The sequence below is a fragment of a genome, unplaced genomic scaffold (assembly GCF_019419815.1).
Source record: "Pyrus x bretschneideri cultivar Hongxiangsu unplaced genomic scaffold, Pyrus_bretschneideri_v1 Contig14, whole genome shotgun sequence".
NCBI classification, from domain to species: domain Eukaryota; kingdom Viridiplantae; phylum Streptophyta; class Magnoliopsida; order Rosales; family Rosaceae; genus Pyrus; species Pyrus x bretschneideri.
This window is the reverse complement of record NW_025999435.1, coordinates 6,104,429-6,127,097: the sequence shown is the minus strand read 5'-3', so window position 1 is coordinate 6,127,097 and position 22,669 is coordinate 6,104,429. Positions and strand designations below refer to the sequence as shown.

The 22,669-nt window shown below is 35.0% G+C and overlaps 1 protein-coding gene and 1 pseudogene across 2 annotated transcripts; both read left to right on the top strand.

The window, feature by feature from the left end:
* Positions 1-3,069: 3,069 nt before the first annotated feature.
* LOC103934592 lies at positions 3,070-9,081 on the top strand (annotated as a pseudogene).
* A 9,999-nt stretch (positions 9,082-19,080) lies between these two features.
* Positions 19,081-22,007, top strand: LOC103934599 (cytochrome P450 87A3). Of its 2 annotated transcripts, XM_048580060.1 has the most exons (7): positions 19,975-20,235; positions 20,384-20,635; positions 20,718-20,807; positions 20,913-20,991; positions 21,108-21,214; positions 21,319-21,446; positions 21,530-22,007. In XM_048580060.1, the coding sequence occupies exons 1-7, from the start codon at positions 20,086-20,088 to the stop codon at positions 21,627-21,629; spliced, it is 906 nt and encodes a 301-aa protein (XP_048436017.1). In that variant the 5' UTR covers positions 19,975-20,085; the 3' UTR covers positions 21,630-22,007. The 2 variants fall into 2 exon arrangements, with proteins under 2 accessions (XP_048436018.1, XP_048436017.1); XM_048580061.1 differs by lacking the exons at positions 21,108-21,214; positions 21,319-21,446; positions 21,530-22,007 and adding an exon at positions 19,081-19,430 and having other exon boundaries at positions 19,666-19,987; positions 20,086-20,235; positions 20,913-20,999.
* The last annotated feature ends 662 nt before the right edge of the window (positions 22,008-22,669 follow it).

Here is a 22,669-nt window from a genome sequence, read left to right as displayed (position 1 = left end):
GGATAACTGATAAGAACAAGGAGCAAGATCGTGAGGTAATCAATTGCTATATATTGAGTTAAATGTTAGCTTTGCTTGGAGTAGTGGTTTGTATCTTTAGTGTTGTTTATTGTGCATGATTACGATGAATAACTCTAGGTTAATTATTGTGATACCATTTATGTTCTGTTGTTGAGAGTTTTTATGTTGCCTACTTAAATAGTTAGTTTGGTGTAATAATGTATTCTCAGGATGAGATTATCTAGGAATGAAGTAGGGTTGTGGGTGATAACAGTCGAGCCGTAGGGGATGATGTGGCATCTGACATGGCTGCTGAAGCTAGGCTTTTGTCCAATAAGCCAACAGTGGGGGTTCTAACTCCCAGGAAATGAGTTAGAAAGGAGATTGCGGAAGCAAGTTCAAGTTACAAGGACTTGCTTGAAGAGAGAGGTTGATGAAGTGCTTATCATGGAACTATAGAGGTTGAGGTAAACATGGTTTCAGAAGTAATTTTAATTTTATGTGTAGTAGTTTATATCTGGACCTTTTTTGTTTGATAGAAACTAACATGGATATCAACAAGGTCCCTAGTCGTTGTGGAAGATGGTTTGATACCATGTTTAGTTGCCCTCCCTTTGGTAGAGTGGAATGCTTATATGTTTGTTGTGGAACTTTTCTAAAATTTGTCAATGTTATTACTTTTAATGCACGCTTTATCCATTGGTTAGTTAAGGACCTGTATAATGATACTGGTTCCCTTCTTACCTTAGTATATGTTTTTCCACAAAACAATTACAACCTGCCGTTTGGGATGATATTCTTAGACTTAATCCTAACAATGGCCCTTGGTGTCTTATGGGACATTTTAATAATATCCTTAGACTTGGTGAGAAAAAAGGGCGGTTACCACATAACCAACTACCGCATGAATAATTTCATTACCTTCCTAAAAAAAGGTAATTTGATTTCCTTAAATGGTAATGGTTTGCCTTATACCTAGTGTAATGGACAAAAAGGCAGTAACAGAATCTATGAACGCTTAGATAAATGCGTTGCAAACTTGGATTGGCTAGACTCTTTCTCTAATTATAAACTACAGATTTTTCCCATCTTTGGATCTGATCATGGTCCGATTTTACTTAGTTTTATTGTGAATTACAACATCCAGGGTTCATTGGGCTATATCCGCCCATTTAAGTTTGAAGCCATATGGCTTTTACATCCGGAGTTTAAAGATTTTGTGAAGAATGCTTGGAAGAGTGTGGATGATCTCAACCCCTTTGATAAGTTTAGAGCTTGCACTGGAACATTTACTTTCCTAGTCAAAAGATGGAACCAAAATACTTTTGGTGACTTAAAAAAAAGGAAGGAAAGCTTGATATGTGAGATTGGGGTGGTTCAAGACAAAATCATGAAAGACTATAGCCATAACTTAACCAAAGGCCTTGAGGTTGAAGTAAGCTTACTGATGACCTACATGCAATTCTAAAACAAGAAGAAACTATGTGGGCCCAAAAAGCTAAGGTTAATTGGCTTCAACTTGGAAGCAAGAATACTAAATTTTTCCACACTATTACAAGAAGAAAATATCCTCTTCTGGACCTATCATTGGGTTTTTCGTTACCCCTTTTAACATCTCATCCTAGAGGATACCGTAGCACCATGAATTGGAACCTTAAATTGAGTGAATTTATTAAGAATAATTGTCGAAATCGAGATTGTCTTCAACAAGTACTAGATAGGAATATTGTTAGGAAGATATGTATGATAACTATACCAAGATATGACACAAAAGATTTTTTTGTTTGGGAGCATTTTGCTAGTGGGGACTTCTTCGTTAAGTCGGCAACGTGAATACAGAGCAATGGTAATCAAGAAATCAATAGAAAGAAATTGCTGAAGAAAATGTGGAATTTGAAAATGCCTCCCAAAGTCAAGATGTTTGCTCGGTTGCTAATTTTGGAAAAACTACATAGCAGGTTGAGAATAAGTAGACATGTACATAACATTGACAGAAGTTGCCCTATTTGTAGCACAGTGATGAAGAAAGTCAAAATCACCTCTTTTTATTGTGCAACCATGCTTTACAAATATGGAACTTATCAATGGTGAGTCCATGGAAGCATAGCAATTATCAAATTAGTAATGTAATTGATTAGTTGGATAGTCTCACTACAATTGAGGAGAAAGAGCTAAGTGACTCAGTAAAGCAATCTTAATTTGTTGTCAAATTTGGCAAGATAGAAATAATAAAGTTTTTAATAGCATGAACCTGATTGCTTTTAAGAGATAAGTGCTGGTTTGGTATTACTGTACTTTGAAAAAAAAACAGTTTTTGCTGTGCTGTAAGAATAAGCAGCTATGAAATAAAGTAGCAGAATGTTTGGTAAACTTTTTTTGTAAAAGTGTTTTTGAAAGAAAAAAAGCAGTATTATAGTGTTTGATAAAATTTTATGTAAAACAGATGTGAAAAAAAGTTGGCTTTTCAAAGCTGGGTTTTGCAGCTTTGTGTTTTTGGCTTTTGTTCACCCAAAACCGTGGAAAAAGCTGATGTTGAATGTTTACCAAACATAAAAAAGCTCCCAGCTTTTTTTGATAGCCACTTTTTTCAGAATCACCTCAATACCAAACTAGGGCTTAGTGTGGCTTCAAAGGTGGGTGATGCGTTTTTTCTGGCAAACAAGCTTTGATGATTTATGGGAGTCATTGCGTTCATTCTAAGAAATCCAAATGGACTCCCTATTGGGGTTGGTGCTATGTGGCTTGAGGATACAACTATCACTGTGGCTGAAGCTATGGCTTTGAGAGAGTGGTTGCTACTTGCCAAGAGGAAATGGATTTAGAGGTTGATGGTGGAGGGAGATTCTTTGCTCGCGGTGAATGGAAGCCCCCTGGCACATTAGCCATGTTATCATAGATATTAAAAGATTAGCGCTTGAATTTGATAAGATTTCATGGAACCATATCTTTCGAGAAGCAAACTTTGTTGCTGATACTCTAGCTCATATTGGTTTGTTGCTTGTTAACCCTCATGTTTGGATCATTGTCTCTCCCATGACGCTTTGAATGTCCTTAGTTTAGACACGAGCTAATAGTTGTATTAGATGTTTTTGTCTTTAATATAATTTGGTTTATCAATTTTTTTTTTGTTTAAAGCACTTTTACAAAAATAAAAGGTTTACCAAAACACTTAACAAATTTATCTTATATTAGTCAAAAAAAAAAAAAAAAAAAATTCTTAGTATTTTTTAAAAAACAAAGCAATACCAAACTAGCTCTAACAATCTGAAAGCGTGAAAACGCAGTCGTTTTATCCTTTCAAACTCGTCCGAGTCGTCTCCCTCCTCTCCTACTGATCTCGCTCCCAAAATACACGGCAAAACTGTCAGAAAAATGGACGTGAAGACGGAGGAGCAGAGCACGAAGAGGAAGAGGCAGAAGCAGAAGCCCTGAAGCTTCTGGACATGGGCGGCGGCGTCAGTGCTATTCAGGCTCGTTCTCATCTACTTCCCCAAAAATCTCAACCTCTCCTCTCGCCCCGAAGTCTCCACTCCTCTCACCAGCCTCCGCCGCCGTAATCTCTCTCTCTCTAGCTTGCTCAAAACCCTAAATTTTCAATTTATCTTTATTTTGCTTTAATTTGGTAATTTTATTTTTCAGTTGCTGAGGGTTACTGGTTGAAGCAATCATCAATGTCTCCCTATGCAGGTTTTTTTATATTTTATATTTATTTATAATTTACTCACTTTCCTAAACTTTATGCTTAATTTTGGAAATTATAATCTTTTTGATCATATTTTTTTCTTCATCTGTTGGGTTTTTTTTTGCAGGATCTATGTACCATGGGTCTCCTTTGTTACTCTCACTTCTCGGGCCACTCACAGTCAAACGGTACCGTTCCAGCTAAGGCTTTTCCCTTTTTCAAATTTTGTTCCCATTGGCATTACTCTGTGATTTATGTTGGGTCTTGATTGGTTGCAATGAATCCCAATTAAGTGAATGTGAAATTTTGGTGGTTGATTTTTTTTCTTTTATGTTTTTCAGTTGGTAATTTGTTGAATATTTTGATTGGTGCTGCAGAATTGAAGGGCAACCTAATCATCTTCTCTGCAGGTAAGAATTATCTTGTATCTTTTCCGTAGTTCTCTCTCTGTGCCGCCCAATCTACGAATTCATGTGCTACATGATTTGTTTTCCTTTGTTGTTGATATGGACTTAAAGAAGATCTTGAAAGCTCTAAATTGCAGCACGACCACGCTCTATAATTCATCATGATAGTACATTCTAGTCAATGTTGTGAATTTGTATTGCAGTAATATGATTTGTTGGATTTTTTTTACTTTTAAGTTTTGATTTGATTTTACTTGATAACTTACCAAACTGAATAAAACTGCACAGGCTCAATTGTGACAACAAATTCATCTTTATGTTGTATCACTCTGTCACGTTATACATTCCAATAATTTAGAGTTCCTTAGTTTTCTTTCGTTGTTTGACTTATTTTGAATATCTAGACAGACAGTTGATACAACCCATTTTTGGATACAGTTTGGTTTATGTGGTTGCAGATATATTGAATGCAATGCTTATTCGTGCTACTGGTCAGACTCTTCAGGTTGCATACCGGCAGAGTTTGAAGTCACTAGATCTTGATACGACATTAGAAAGCATTGGTAAGCTTACCATTTAAAGTCGAGATACCTTAACTCCTAATTATGAGTAGCCATTTTTTTTTTGTATAAGTTCCTCGAATGAAATAGAAAACTGTTATACAACAAAGCAACTAGATATCTGTGGATGCAGTGATAGTTTTGCCTACCCAGTGCCATTCACAGGCTAATGCATTGCTCATATTTGTTGTTTTCAGAGGTGCTCCCTTCTGGAGATATTGCTGCTCTTGTGTATCTATGGAATCCTTTCACGATAGTTGCATGTGTGGGTTTGTCAACATCTCCAATTGAGAATTTTGCGATCATACTGGCCTTGTATGGAGCATGTAAAAGTAAGTTAACGATAATCCTTCTGACTTGATTGTTTCTGTTGGCTATTTGTAAATATTTTTGTTTTTATTTTTTACTCGTGGGTATTTTTCTTTCTAATTTCTGTTTGTCATTTTGTTCAGGAGAATTGTTCCTTCCTTAAAATAATAATGTATATATTCTCAACTTTGGTTACAAGATTTCTTGTTTACATATTTGAGACTACATAGGCTTTCATGTTGTAAGCATTACCCACACAAGTCCCCGCCTTTATATTGTTGTGAGTTGTGACATAAAGTTAATTACAGACAAATTATGATCTTATTACAGGAGACAGCTTTATTGTGCATAAACATTTTGGTTCTTTAAAATTTCATTATAAATCTAAGTGAAGCAGTATCAATTGATGACACTGAACATGTGGACTTAAGTGGTATTGATACCATGCAGTTCCAGTCATATGATCTTAGCACATCTAATCATGATTGATTAATTTTCTGATTCCAATGTTCTAAACTTTCTCAAGGAAGATATTCTTTTACTTGTGTTTGACAAATAATTTTCCCAAATTTATGCTTTAAGGTGAGATATTAGAATTTGATTTAGGAATGGGTGAAGGCATGTAGGTCAATGGATTGTGCTGCTTTTTACATAAAGTTTCCTATCTGATATTCTTCTTCTGATGTACTGCAGGACTGGTTCCCTTGGCTGCTTTTGGGTGGGTCATAGCAACACATCTGTCTCTTTATCCTATGATTCTCATAATTCCAGTATGCCCCTTTTTTCATTGACTTATCGTGTTTGATGTAATTAAGAAATTATCTTCCAATCTGTTAATGAAGTTAGAAGTTATGTTTCTTATCAAATATAAAAAAATCTAAAAAGATGATTTTTGGGCATGTTTCGTATGTTTCTTGCCTACTTATGCATAGTAAAAAATATTCACTTTTGTGCCAGATGATTCTTTTATTAGGATATGGTCCAGATACTCCTAGGAAACTGTTGCTACTGAAGAGATATGGTAAAGTTGAAGATAACTCCTCAAGTGATAGTTGTCAACAGCAGGAGAAAGTTATTAATCAATTAGAGCTACCCCGTGTTTTCTCTTGGAGACCTGTCGGACTTTTCTTATTGTGGGCTATTATGTGGTCAGCCTACGTGTTATTTCTCTGTGGCGTATCTGCTAAACAGTATGGTGATCTCTGGGAGATGTTTGAAAGGTATCAACGGCACATTGTACATATATGCATTTTTTTCTGCCCAATTTTCTACGTGTTTGTGCAAAATAAGATTTGAAAAATCTGTTGAAGGGAGTGGACTGATCATATGAGCATTATGACTGATTCAAGTCCTTTATGAGGTTGATTAAGATGTCAACTGAAATTTTCAAGTCTATGTAAAAAGCTATTTTACAATTCTTAAAAGGTCATCCAGTCCACATGTAAAACTCTGGATAGTAAACAATGAGTCAATAGAATTGCATATAAAATCAATTTACACAAAACAAACTAAAGATTGCGGAGGTTTCAAAGCTATTCCAATTTTCCAGGACAATTATGGTAAATTAGCACCAAGAGAAGCGCATTTGCATATGGACTAGAGCTCTGCACAGGGTCCTAGTGTTCGCTATGGTTGCTGCTTCTATAATGATCCAGAGCACTTGAAGCCTATACTTAGGTGAATGGCTCACGGTAGTAACTACATGATTGATGCTATCTCGTAGTCTCCATTCCCCCCTTCCCTCCCAACTCACCAACAAAAGAAAGTAAAAATGAAAATTGAAGACTGATGCAACTAAAAGGTTATTCCTTCTAAACAGTGATTTTATCCAGTTATGTCCCAAGGATAGCCTTATGATCTTATCTCCTATGCTGAATAGCCCGCCATATGAAACAGTTGTAACAGAAGTAAATCCTTTGTTGCTTGGTCCTTATTGCGTGATTTATTTCAGAACATGATTAACATGCCAATAACAAATGTGGTTAGACTTTTATGCTTGCCTTTAATGTTATGGGCGTTAGCTTTTGCCTCATAAATGCTGTGCTTCCTCTGATGTGAAGGGTTGCTGTTGGAAATTTTATTTAATTGTTAAATCAGTAGTCTAATTTTTCCTAAAATTTATGGCTCGTTCTTGCAGACTGTATGGTTTCATTCTCACTTCAAGATTTGTCTCCAAATATAGGTGTCTTATGGTAAGCCCCAAATTACCTTGCAACTGGATTTTGGAGCAGTTAAATTTCTCTTTGAGATGTGGCATTAATTTAATCATTCATCTAATATTTTGATGCAGGTATTTCTTTGCAGAGGTCTTTGATTTTTTCAGAAATTTCTTCCTGATAGTTTTCCAAATGAATATTCTCTTTATGATATTTCCATTGGCCATACGACTGAAGCATCGTCCGTGCTTTCTTGCTTTTGTCTACATCACTATCTCCTCAATGCTTAAGTCTTATCCTTCTGTAAGTTCCCCATTTGCTTTAGAAGTCTCCCACTTTACACTGGTACTGAAGCTAAAGTCTCGATGCCTGTGCTTCTTATTTTGTGATGGGCGACCTGATATTTTGTTCTTGCTTTGTCTATTATTCTTGAAATATTGCTTAGGTTGGGGATTCAGCTCTGTACTTTGGTTTGTTGGGCTGGTTTGTTAATGAACTGTCAGGTAAGTCAGTAGGTTCACTTTTTATTTCACTTTATGCATTTTAGTTTTACATATTAAAACTTGTATTTTATGATATGCAGAAATGCAATTCTCGTTCTGCCTCTTCAGCGTTTATGTTGGCATTTCTCTCCTTAGCCCTGTGATGCACAACCTATGGATATGGAGGGTATGGCACTCTCTATAGTTCACTTGTTCTGAATGTTGGCATGAAATACAAGTGATTCTTATGCATAAGGACGTTTTTTCAAACTTGCAGGGCACTGGCAATGCAAATTTCTACTTCGCTACTGCAATTACTTATGCTTGTTTGCAGGTTTGTAAACTCTGACATATTATTCTTCGTCCATTAATACTTTAGAGCATCAGATGATTCGTATAAGAGTTTCTATGGCAGAAAAAATGTACCTTCCGTTATTATATAGTTGATTCATAGCTAGATTTTCGTGAAATAAACCATGAGAGAAAGTCATCACCCTGCTATACATACTTCCACACTTGAATGAAAAAGTCTTGTTAGCATGATCATTTCTTATCAGCTTGAGTACTTTGCACAATGACCATTTTAGTATTAATTGCCAACATAATTGAGAAGGGAAATCAGGTTTCTTCATGTTGGATATTACTTTATGGTTTTCCAAGTACTATTTAGTTCTAAAACTCGTGTTTATGTAGTTGAGTATAATACTTTTGCGTAACATACCTAAATGATAATAAAAACTTCTGTACATTGTTCTTGTATACATTGAAAGTTGAGAATTGTCTTCGTCGCATTAACCAAATTTTCCCTTATTATTTGACTCGAGTTCACGCATTTGAAATTGTCAATCTAAATGGAGAACTTTAAGGTTACCACTTTAAATCAGCTGATTATGGAAAACCAATTGATACATGAAGCTATGTAGGCCGTATGATATTTGATAAACCCAATTGCTGATTTACAATTTTGATTCATCTCTACTAATTTGCCTCTGCACCCTGCAGATTGTTTTGGTGATTGAGAGTGTAAGTGCAATGCTCAATCATGACAGGAAGCTAAGAAAGCTATCGAACACAAAGATTCATGTTGACAAATCTTAATTACTTCCTACAAATGAAGATTGTCTCTGATCATTCTTCTCGGTATCCTTGCAGCACCAAGAATAGAAGTGGTTTAACAACAGTGGTTCTTCTTTCTTGCGTGCAATAATTCAAGGCTGTGTTTATAACAGGTGAGAAGGTCATTACTAGTTTTTGAACACATTTTCTTCACGATCTATATAGGGTTTTAATCAACGGTGGGGGGTTTGTGTTCACATAGAGGATTTGTACGACGTGATACAGTATTTCACATGTTTTTTTTATTCTTCCCAATGCCTACAAGTACACAAACAGAGATTATTTTCAACATATTATAGATTTCCCCTCCAATGAGTTTAAGACAACTTTCGGTAAATGAGAAAGTTTTGTCTTCGAATCTTTCTTTCATTTGTGCTTCAGTTTCAAATTTTACAAAATTGGTTATAGTAGTAATTGAGTCATGCCGTGTTTTTTACGTGTTAACTTTCTGAACAAAATTCTATACGTATACATTGGAGTCTACAGTGCCTGTTCAATGTATTCTCAATGCAAGCGCCAAACTGGGTGTACATTTTAGATGGCAGTTTGCAGTAACATTTTTGTGCCACTTGAATTAAATTGCACAATGCACATGAATCGTACTGTCTTTGATACATTACTATTTGTTTAGTTAACTGCACGTTCCGGTCTGATTTAGTTAATGACTAACGACGTCGTTTTGGTTCACTCTGTTCATTCCAGACATGTTATAAAAAAGGTAGCTCAGTTCATATTCTTGTTAAAATGTAGACTGATTAGGTGTGTCCTTATAAAAGGAAAGTGATCCTCACGCACATTTTGTGCTTGCATGCTCTATTTTTTTTTTCAGTAATGTTATTTGTACAAACAGACGACACTGCCAACACTTTACAATGCGGAGTGGCGAACAAAATCTGAATTAAATGAAGCAGGGGATTTTCCCAACAAGCCCATACCAAATTGCCATTTCGAATGCCATCATATTTCTTTAGAATTTTTCAATATTTAAAAAATACTAGGGTCTAGTAATTTCATTTTCACTGGTAAGTGAAAGGTCTTAAGTTCGATTCTTGCCAAAAATGAATTTGAACCACATTATTATTAGCTCATTGTGCGGCACATTCCACCCTCGCAGCCCCTATGTAGATTTTAGTTAATAAAAAAATAAGCAAATACAAACAAAATACAATGCATATGTTGGATTGTTGGGTGACAAATTTCCCACATTTAGCCGCCAAATTAGGTAGGCTTCCAATTCATTACTGCTGACGTTATGAATGGCAAACCTTCCATTATTACATAGTTAGTTGAGCTAGTCTTAATAATTCATAACTCTATGACATTGGTTAATGGATCATGACATTTTAAAAGAGACGGGTTCAAGCTCATTATTTTTCAACAATGTTTGAGAATGAGGAGAAAATCATTCGCAAAATATTTTGTGGTTGATTCGCAGAAATTTGTGTTTATAATTTGAAAGGATTATGTTGTCAACAACTATGTAAAGATCATCTAGGTAAAACCAATGTCGTTTAATCAACTAGCTATAGAAAATAAATAGACCAATCGTAATACTTTTACAGATTCTGACCATCTATTTGTATATATGAACAATTTCGATTAAAACCACGAAATTTTGTGAATCGCTCACTTACTGTTTTGAAGAGTTTCTACTAATTCTTTGAGGAGCTGAAGTTAATTTTTTTTAATACGAATATACACTACTTTTGTATAAACTATTGACATACACTTTATGTATACCACCAAACAATTCAAGAAAACATTTTATGAATAGAGGAAGATAATAAGGGCAGAAAGAGCTGTTTCATGATGATGGTGGTATTTCTTGACAAAGGTGATGGGGTGGTTGTAATTGGGAGAGACGATGGTGATGGTGGTTGTTAGTGGTGGTCGTAGAGGGCTGTGGAGCAGGAGAATTGCTGATGGATGACTGATGTCGAGGACTAGACTCGAGTGACTTGAGTCATGAATGAATGGGAGAAGGGGAGACTGAATGACTCAATCTCTGTCTAAGTCTCTGAGATGATGAAAATAAAAAATCCAATCCAATGGTGGAGAGTGTAGGATTGATTAATCACTAAATCCAATCCAATTATCCCATGCTAGAAACGGGTTGGGCTGGGCTCCTGTTTCCTTAGCTTTTTGGATCGGCGACATCATGCTAATCACGTCAATCCGCCTTGTTTTGTGTTTAGAATTATTAGACCCGCCCTGTACCCATCTTAAATCGCATGGACCCATCCCGACCCCGTGGGTTGGGGACCTGTTTGCCCACCCCTACTTTCATCCCCACAAGAAATCTCCCAATCTTAAGGGTTAATTGTCAATTTAGTCCCTAAATTATCACTTGAGTGAAAATTAGGTCCCTAAATAATTTTTTTAAGAAAAATCAGTGCTTAAATTATAAAAATCTGCTAATTACATCCCTAATATTATATTTGAGGCTACTATATTCAATTTTCGATCAACTTAAGTCATGTTATTTGCATGTGATACACATTCGAGGGTAGATTGATAATTTTACATATAAATAATGTACAGAGTTAACTTTGGAGGGTAAATTATACGTTAGATTCGTAACCTATATGAAATGTTAAGGGCTTATAGGCGAGAAAAGAACGGTATCACACTCTAAAGTGACTTAAGTTGATGAAAAATTAGATAAAATAGCCTTGAATATAATAGTAGGGATGAAATTAGCAATTTTTAATGAATTTAGGGACTTATTTTATAGAAACAATAATTTATGAACCTAATTTTCACTGAAATGATAATTAATGAACTTTATCGGCACTTCACCCCAATCTTAATAATAAATTGGATCGAGCTAACATGCTCAGTGAATGGAGCCCAATGTTGTGAATAAGTTTAGAGGGCTATTGTTAATTCGCTCAATTTGGGGATCTTGACTAATTAGGCTAAGATATTTGATCTCAAGCTTGTTGTTGGATTTGAAGCTTATGTGATGGATGGTGAGCAAAATCAGAGGCATTAAGGTAAAGAAAGTTTCATCTGGACACTGCTGGGATTTATGTACATGTTTCATATGGATGTAATTTTGACGAGTTTGATGTTTGTTTCCAAATTCATATTTATTTGGACTTTAATGGAAGCTCATTTGTAAAGGATACCTACAGATCAAATTTAAGGTAAGCTTTCATGCATGCACATGTTTGATTGAAAAAAACAAAATCTAAACTTAATTGCACGTGATGAGTACATAGGAACATAAAAGTATCAAAGCCGAAGGATGTGAAACTTTCCGTGTCCAAAACTCTTTCACATTGATCTATGTTTGCTTGCATCATGCATGTTTATGTGCAGTGATCGAATTTGAAATCCAATATCAACACTCTCTCTCTCTCTCTCTCTATCTCTCTCTCTCTCTCTCTCTCTATATATATATATATATATATGTATGTATGTATATTTTCTCAGTTCATTTTGTATATATGTATGCAAATATATGTAAAGGTCAGGGTCAAGCAAAAGCTAACTCTCTCTGATATGTCGATCCAATGTTAATCAAGGAACATGTGCCCTTCATTGTAGCTAGGCTTGTAGCTGAATCAAGGAACTTGAATGGAATTGGATTGTTTTACAAGGCAAAGCTTATATTTTCAAACCCTACCAGCTTATGTTTCCTAGGGACTAATTGACCATTTAAATCCAGCTTTGCTTAGCTCGTGTACCTTCATTTCTTTATGGAGCATATGCATTTAAAAATTAATGAAGACCCGAAGTGAAATGTTTGGAACCTTTTGGATGCAAGAAATATAACATATGTATATATATATATATATATATATATATATATGTTTTGTACTTGAGCATTTGCATTGCAGTTGAATAAGACCACATAGTCTATAGTGGCTCAAACAAACCAATTCTGCAGCATGGATAGCAATGTTAGACAAACTATTAGCCTCAAAACCCTAAGAAATTGGGTTTGCACTAGTCCAGTGCAAGTCTTTGGACAAATTGATACTAGGTGCACTAATTTTAAGGAAGTTCACCCCATCTGGTACATTAGGGCTACTTTTGATGTTCTCTTTGGGCATGCGTTTCGTAAGGGTAGAATACGTGACAAAATGCGTCAAAAAGGGCCGAGGCAAGGCATGGAGCCAAGGGTAACTAGACAAAGTAAGGGTGCGAATTCCATTGATTCCACCTAATAGCTCCTAAGACAACGCCAATCAACGGGCCAACATTTATGGACAAGAATAAAAGATTATAGCCCACATGGTTGCGGCATTAAGCGAGCATGCTTCCTACAAACCACCAGCAAGTAGTAGTGATTAGGGTTGTGACTTTGGACTGCTAGCAAAGAAGGCTCTAAACAGATTAAACAATGCCCACTAGAATTACAAATCTTCAATTGTTAGAAAATTGATCAACAAACTATATGCAGTATTTACAATCAAGAGGTTCTGTATTAGGGTGTTCTGGAGATATTAGTAGTCTTCTAATCGTCCCTTAAACTTTTCAGGTACTTGCTTGCGTGCATTGCAAACTAAACAAGTGGTACATGTTCATATTTTGTATTATTGTAATTATTATATATGTACGTGTTCTCAAATAAAAGATATGTATGTATGTGTACGTAATAAGAACGGCTCTTTGACTGGCTGAAGAGATGACCAAAAAAGCTAAAGACACTTGCACTTAAAGCTACGCTGAGACTAGAGCTTCTAAATCTTACAAGAAACATCGGAATTATCGATTTCAGTATGGTCATTAATTATTTAGATATATAGATTAGATTAATTGCTTACGCCTCACTCCCATTGTATTGGACCACGTCATATGTTTTACAAAATATGTAAATCTTAGGGCTGGTTTGAGATTGTGGCGCTTTAAAAAAATAGCTTATTAAGAAATCTAGAACATCAAATGTGTTTGGTTAAAATAAAAAAAGTGCTTTTAAAAAATATGTTGTCAAAGATAGTAGAAAAGCATCAATGTCCCTAAACCCTAATAAAAGCTCTTTGTTTTTTTTTTTATTTTATTTTAAATAAAGCATAGTAATCAGTGTCCATTTAATAAATTTTCAAATAGCAAGTATACGCTCACATATTTTACAAAATTACAATTTTTGCCCTTACATTATTGACTATGACAATTATTATATCACCTTAAATACCATATCCTTTTTAGTCATTTAACATATTCATAGCAATTTATATAAAAATTTACCAAACACTCAGACATTTTTTTTTTTTTTTTTTGTTAAAAGAAATTTTACAAAAAAATTTACTAAACACTCAACAACTTTATTTTATAACTGTTTATTTTCACAGCACAGCAGAAACGATGTTTTTTTTTTTTTTTTAAATCACAGCAATACCAAATTAGCCCTTAAGCCGTCATTAATTTACTAATGCCAGATTATTGGTACACGATTCAGGAATTATGTACAAACATGCATGTATGCATTTACAATATTAATCATCACTTTCCAATGACGAAGAAACAAAGAAGCTAACCAGGTACCTTAATTAATTCTTTATGTATCAACTTATTCTTAGTTCTTCTCTATCTAACTGGTATATATCATCAAATCATTAACACATGATACGTACCAGTGTACAAGGCAACTTGAGGGCACAAGTTGGTACATAATACACACACAAACACACAATATGATCGTATATATGTGTGTCTTATTAAATCACTGAGTAATGCTATTTACAAAACTGACCCCATTCTTGATCACATTCCTGGCAATTTTTTCTAATACAAGGAGGTCATATGTCTAGGTAGGTCACAACGTGAGGCTGATCTCTATTAAAAGGGTGACGACATATAATTAGTTTTATGTGTCTACGTAATGTGTTGAATGTTTGGTTGGACACTATCTGGTTGAAGAATTAACTTTAATCTCTTGGATATGATTGAATAATTTTGGCCAGAATTACACAAAAGAGTATTGTTAGGGAGACATATATTTGTACCATATGACATTTGGCAAATGATGTATACAATCAACATTCAATGAAATAAACTTCTGCCACATTAGGTGATACATACAAAATTATGGTATTCCTAATATCTGCCTAATGTTGTAGAACCAAAATTACATACTTAAAAACAATAATCTTTACAGTAACAAATGTACTTACAAGTGGTGAGTAGGGTTTTTCACTTCAACACACTGCTAGATTAAAACTCTTCTCTCTTTCCCTTATCGTAGTTTAGAGTAATAGTATGACTTGTAATAATAAAAAAAGAAGAATGTACTTGTGTTGGTAAACTTGGCTACAACAGTTCTACCTATATAATTGATGTCCTTGGGACTTAATACGTTCTGGAAAGGGTTTGGTAGTCGTGGCATAATTTAGGGAAGATGCCGAGAAATAAACAGTAAAAAGCGGTTTAGTCATTTTGACTACTACTACTACTACTATTTACTTGTTGCTTATAGTTTTGATTCATAGTGCATTCCCAATGCGCACCTTATAGATAGAAACAACAACTTTCTCCTCAATCTTCTCCTTCTCGAGTAGCTCGAAACCCATTCACCAAGTAACAAATAATTTGCTCTTAAACTCTTTCAGCACATAGAATCAAGTTATTTTGTTAGACTGTCAATTTGATCCGATACATTATTGAAGTAAAATTTATTTTATTTATTGATGATTTAAAATAAATATTTTGACAAGTATTTTAAATTATATTATACTATGAAAATAAATCATTTCCCTTATTCGATTGTGTATACTCACATAACACGTCAAGTTGTTTGAGAAGAGAGTACTATACTTCGATTCTTTAATTCAAAGAATCAATTTTTAGGTAAAAATTTTGTTGTAAATGTTTTTGAGGGTCGATGTTTAATGACACCTCACAAAGTAGTGCCACCCTGTAATTATAAACCAACCATATGGATCTTCATACACCGTCCACTGGTAGACAAACTGAGATCATGCACCTTCCAACTGGTAGACAAAATGAGGGCGGCGAATTCAACAAAGATAATTGAAACTAAATATAGGAGATCTCTAGATGCGGACCCTTTCCCACCACCAGATCTAAGATAATTGAGACTAAACATAGGATATCTCTAGATGTGGAACCTTTGGATTGTTTTCCCATCTTAATCTCTCTCCCTTTCTCTCCTTTTATTTGAACAGTCATGGTTAAGTCACGTCAACATCTTATATTGAATTTTTTTTTTTTATAGTGACAATAAGACAAAAAGCAATGTGTGAGACGAGAGGAGAAAAGGGAATGAGAATAGGAGGGGAGAGAATCCTACTCCTTGTTTTCCCACCAGTGGACCCTTCGGATTGTTTTCCCCTCCTAATCTCTCTCCCCTTCTCTCCCCTCTTATTTGAAAAGTTACGGTTAAGCCACATCAACTTCTTATATTGGTTTTTTTTATTTTTTTTTATAGAGACAATAAGACAAAAAACAATGTGTAAGAGGAGGGAAGGGAAGGGAATGAGAATAGGAGAGGAGATAATCCTACTCCTTGTTTTCCCACCATCAGATCCAATCCCCCAAGCATGATCATTTTCATTTTCCATTTCAAACAATAACAAAGAAATTGAAGCAACAGCCTTGTAGGTCAATTCCTTATAGAGATATTTACTCGTGTATTTTGAGGTTTTAAATTTGAATTTTGCTCCGCATAAGGAAAATAAATCAAACAAATTGGAAATAAAACTAAAAAAAGTTTAAAGGTCTAAGAGATCGTCAGCTATCATTAAGGGAATTGTTATTGGCACTCTAAAAATCTCATTTTGCACTCGAAACTTTCTATAATTAGTAAGAAAACTACACTTATGAGGATTGTAGAATGAAATTTTTGGAGTGTTAATAATAGTTCCTATCATTAATAATATTAACAATCTCTACCCAGACTATACCTATGCTTAGGAAGAATTGCAGTAAAGGAGAATATACGTGAGAAAAGCTAGGGAGCAAAATAGAGAAAGCTGAGTGTAAAATTAAAATTTAACCTATTAAAACTCTTGCAACTTGAATTACTATAATATTCTTGATTTGTAACACAAATATTAAAACTCCCTTGATTGCAAAGGTTATAATGGATATTGCAATTTTTTATTAAGCTTTCCAAGCCTTAAGAAGTTAACTAATCTTCATATAAAAACCAAAGTAGTTAAGTAATCTGTGTCATCCTATATTTGTATTGTATGCAAATGCACATATAATATTTTCTGAGTATTGAGAAGGGTTTTGAGATGGTTGAATGAGTTTAAAACTAGTAAAAAAAAAAAAAAAAAAAAAAATCACCGCAGTCAAAGTTGGAGGATCTCCATCCTTATGCTTTCTAAATAAGCCCTAAGCATAGCCTAACATGTTTAATTGATGTACATGTGAAAATTGCCTTCTCCTGTGGTATGGTGACTGATTGGAATACTCGTATTATATATAATGAAACTGCTTATCATTGTGGATCATGGTCCACGTACAGTGACCTACACCTACACTTGTGGTTGCAGTTGTTGCTTCCCGTTCAGTCCGTGGCTCAATGGGGCGGTGCTCTATGTGTCCAAATGGGTCAATGCAGTCAAATTAGCATGCCTACTCTTAAAGATTATGCAAGTTTCTACCCAAAATTTACACTAGTGTCCATATTTGGCTAAAATAATCATTCTGTTCCCTTTGATACAAGCTGGGGAGGAGGATTATAACTTAAGACCTCGAGTGTAAGATAAATGTTTTTAATTGCTTGAGTTACAAGTTAGTTGTGGTTTATTTATGCGATTTATTTGTATGAATGTCGACCATTCGTGATTCTACTGACCCAACTCAGGATCCACCTATCGATATCCACCGAAGGGCCTTGGGTGGATGTAGCTAAATGACGTTTGTCAATCAACAACAATTCCCTTGTGCAGACAGATCGTCCAACATCGCCGACGGGTAGGAAGATTGACAAATGCTCAATATGGAAACTGCCGAGGACCAAAGAGTACCAATTTACGTGACGAGCATTGATTGGTTATTCTTGTAACAAATGAGAGGTCTCCTTTGTTACCAGTCATGGAACTAACTAATTAGGGACCCGTGTCACTATCAAGCATCAGAAGCTCTTGGACTGGTGTAACACCGGTACTCATGGCTTTCTCCCTAGCAGAGTCAGCACACTTTACATTGGTTCAAATTTTGGCATCAACACTAATAAACTTGGACCTTAATATTCATATAGAGGATGGTTATCAAGATTAGACGGTAAATTATTAGCATTATATTAAGATCAAATTAGGTCAAATATACTACAGGTTGGGCTACTAAACCAAATTAGGCATTACTAAGTCCAAATTAAGCATTAACTAAACTACATATTAATACAACCCTCATTGTCAACCAAAATTCTATGAAATTATCAATTTGACCCTCTAATTAAAACTGAATATGAATAAAAAATATGGGCAGAAATGTAACTTCACACAAACAAAATTTTGCTGTTTTTTTCCAAAACCTCACCTACATGTGATTTTAACATATCTCTGATAAAAGAAAATAAAAAATAAAAAAAATGAAAAATGAAAAAATAAAAATAAAAATTTTCACACATACTTTGTTTGCGTCCGTATATTAGTAGACATTATTTAGACCAAATAAGCAAATGCATACAAAATCACAAGTGGTAGTTGCAATATTTGAGATCACAACTGATACATGCATTAAGATTGAATCCATTTGAGATCACCATTGATATATGCATTAAGATTAATGAGGGTTTGATATTTGCTAGTATGAGAGTATGATCCATCACGCAAATATCTAGGGAGAGATCTTAGTCTAACAAACAAATTAAGAAACAAAGAAAATGAAACTGCAACGTCACATAGATATTGTATCATATTTAGCATTGATATTTGATATGATTTCAGATATTGGTAAAACCCATTAGAGACACATGCTGTGAACCTCTATCTACTCAAAATCTAGGGAACTGTCCTGTTCCTGTAAAATCTCCTCAAAAATGGCCTGAATTCTGGCCTGTCAATAACCTCAAATCATTGAGAGAGAGAGAGAGAGGAAGCATCCTGTGAGGTTCATGGTCATGCAACGCTTAATCTTTAATCAAATTTCTCTAGAGGGGGTTGACAAAGGGTTATAAGTATTCTCTAGACAGAATTAATCCATAAATATTTATTCTATCTTCAACCAATAAATAATTGAGCAACCAAATTTACAATACAAAAGAAAGCTGGAATGTAATATTACTAATATTTTTGAGTAGTTGATGACTGGTTTATATGCACTTTTTGAATACTTGGAAAGCGTTTAATTGACAGTGACGTTATTGAGACTAAAACTTAGTTGCATGAGAAAATGTCTTCTATTTAAGAAGATCTCCTAATCAGATACATGCCAGCACTTCCTTTTCTTCCTCTCTGCCCATTCTTTCATTTCAAGCAATCTCAAGCTGTCCATTTTTTCCCCTCTTCTGTCAAAAATCAAGTGTTTGTAGCAGCATAAAAATCTGTTGTTAAGTCTTCACTTCAAGATCTCTTGAAGCTGAAGTAGAAGTGAGAGTTTGAAAAGATGTGGGCATGGGGCATTACAGCATTGGTTGTTATAAGCATTACACATTGGGTTTATAGGTGGAGAAATCCCAAATGCAATGGCAAACTTCCACCAGGCTCAATGGGATTGCCACTACTTGGGGAAACTTTACAATTCTTCACTCCCAACACCTCTTCTGATATTCCTCCCTTCATCAAGGAAAGGATGAAAAGGTGAAATTTGTGATAATTTATGCGGGAAATGATTTGCACGCTCCCTTTTTTCTCCTTCTGTACTCTTCTCCTTGTTTCTAGTCTCAGAATTGAATAAATCAAATGAGAATCAATGGAAAACAATGAGTGTAGGGCAGGAGAAACTAAGAGCATGAAAATCATTGCCTCCTGCAATCTTCGACTCTCTTTTCTCTTTCATATTTTTAACATGCATTCTGAATTTTTCTGTTTCCAGATACGGACCAATTTTCAGGAGTAATTTGGTGGGAAGGCCAATTATCGTATCAACTGACCCGGATCTCAATTACTTTGTGTTCCAACAAGAGGGAAATTTGTTCCAAAGTTGGTATCCAGATACATTCACGGAGATTTTTGGCAGACAAAATGTTGGCTCCTTGCATGGGGTCATGTACAAATACCTCAAGAACATGGTCCTACATCTGTTTGGCCCTGAAAGCCTTAAGAAAATGATCCCGGAAATTGAACAGGCAGCACTCAGCAGGTTACAACAATGGTCATCTCAGGACAGTACAGAATTAAAAGACTCAATTGCAAGCGTATTTTTCTGATAACCTTTCTTCTTTTTGACTTAGCATTCACTAAAACTTAGTATCTGGTTTGAACTTTTGAGTCTGATTATCTTTGGTGTTCGCAGATGATATTTGATCTCACTGCAAAGAAACTTATTAGTTATGAGTCAAATAAGTCCTCGGAGAACTTACGGGAAAACTTTGTCGCGTTCATACAAGGATTGATCTCCTTTCCTATGGACATCCCTGGAACAGCTTATCACAAATGTTTAGTGGTAAACATATTTCTTTTGCACCATAACACTTGTTTGTTGCATTTAATTAGCCACAAAAATTTAAATGGTTTTAGTACGAAATAGTTTAATAGTGAAAGCATTCTAGATTCTAGTATCTAATTTATTATCTTGGTTTTGACATTCTTAGGGTAGGAAAAGTGCAATGAGAATGCTCAAGAACATGCTGCAGGAAAGACGAGCAGAGTCCCGGAAGCAGCCAATTGATTTTTTCGATTACGTGCTTGAAGAACTTAAGAAAGAGGGAACAATACTTACAGAGGGAATTGCTTTGGACTTAATGTTTGTGCTGCTTTTCGCTAGCTTTGAAACAACTTCCCTGGCTATAACATTAGCCATGAAGTTTCTTACAGACCATCCCCTTGTGCTAAAGCAATTAACGGTGCGACAAAAAAATTTCAAACCATCCTAGTGAATGATTTCAACATTTCAAAACATGGTAAATTTTTTTTTTCTTGTGACAGGAAGAGCACGAGATGATTTTAAAGCAAAGGGAAAATTCCGATTCTGGACTCACGTGGAAAGAGTACAAATCAATGAAATTCACGTTTCAGGTGAGTCTCACACTTCAACTTTCAATTCTTAAAAAAAAAAAAATATAGAAAAAAGAATTTCATGTTCCTAGTTCTGTCTTACAAACTGACAGTTTCAACTTGCAGGTCATCAGCGAAACAGTTAGGCTGGCAAATATAGTTCCAGGCATCTTTCGAAAAGCAGTGAGGGAAATAAATTTTAAGGGTATGTAAGGAGTGATTAAGGAGTGATATATCTTTTTCTTCTGCAATTATACAATAAAGTTGCAATCATGAAAGTCATCCTAATTTTACTTGCTATACACGTTTGTTGTGGTTCAGGATATACAATTCCAGCAGGTTGGGCAGTTATGGTTTGTCCACCAGCCGTACACTTAAACCCAGCCACATACGAAAACCCAGTAGCCTTCAATCCATGGAGATGGGAGGTCAGTTCAATATGAGAGAATGGACAGTTCTAGTTCATCTGCAATCTTCTTTTTGGTACCATAATTTTAGTCCTCAGTTGTACTTCAAAAATGGATTAATGCAGGGCGTAGAAGTGTGCAATGCATCCAAACATTTCATGGCTTTTGGTGGTGGCATGAGATTTTGTGTTGGAACAGAATTTACTAAAGTGCAGATGGCTGTATTTCTACACTGCTTGGTTACCAAGTGCAGGTAAGAATGTCCGAACGCCGGCTTTTACAATTTGCTAAGGGAGGGAGGGAGACTAATTACATGTTTACATCCAAAATTTTTAGGTGGGAACCAATCAAAGGAGGAGATATAATCCGAACGCCGGGTTTACAATTTCCAAATGGTTTTCATGTGAAGATAATGGAGAAAGAAAAACAAGCCTGAAAAAAACACATAATTCTCAAGCTGCAAAGAGGGATGGCATTTTAACATCACTATATTTGGTGAATATGTACAAAGAAGAAAAAGCAATTTCCATGGTCACTCTCCACAAAATTTTATGCTTCCAGTGCAATTTTTTTTCTCCATTTTTCAATTGAGTGAAGGTGGAAGGAGAAAAAAAAAGAGAAAAAAAAAAATAAGAACAAATTAAACTATTTAAGAGATATGGATCCAACAAAGAATGCAACTTAATCAAATGGAGATAACTTGTAACATTTTGTACGAAAATGCTCCAGCATGTTCTTTTTCTTTTTTTATTCGAGTGAAAAATGAGACCTACCTATTGCAATACCACGTAAATGCCAAAGGGTAAGGCCTCGTTTGGTATCTAAGATTGTATTGGAATGGATAACTCTCTAATTTAAAGACTCATTGAGGTGAGTAATGAAAAAATTATGTCCGACTAGAGAGTAGAAGATGAATTACTCATGAAGAAAACTTATTTATTCCAATCCTTTCCAAAATGGTAGGATTAAAAGGAATGAGTTTTCTTCATGTCTAATCCTCTTGTAGTCCCCTCCAAATAAAAAATCATTTACTTATGCTTTCAGTATGCCTTGAAATTAGGGAGTTATCTATTCCTATCCAATCCCTCGGAGGGATTTCCTTTTGTATTTTGGCAAGGAGTGTACTTTCCTTTGTTGTTTTGGAAATTTTGAAACCCTTTCCTTTTTCCTTTTTGTTTTTTTTTTTTGGTTTCCTTTTCTTTTCTTTGCTGATTTTTTTGTTGCAAAAAACAACATTTTTTTTTCCTTTATGGCTGAAATCAGCTTCTCTCTTTTTTTTTTTTTTTGGAATTGTTTTCTTCTTGCAGCTGGAATGTACTTCCTTGTTTTGATTTTCCTATTGTTATTTGGTATGTATTCTCCCTATAGCATTAGGAAGCAATTGACCCTTATTTATAGGGCAATTGGGTGTGTGTTTTTGTCACAAACTACCCTTGCCATGCATTGCCATTGTGCTTGCTGCTGTGCCATGTGCAA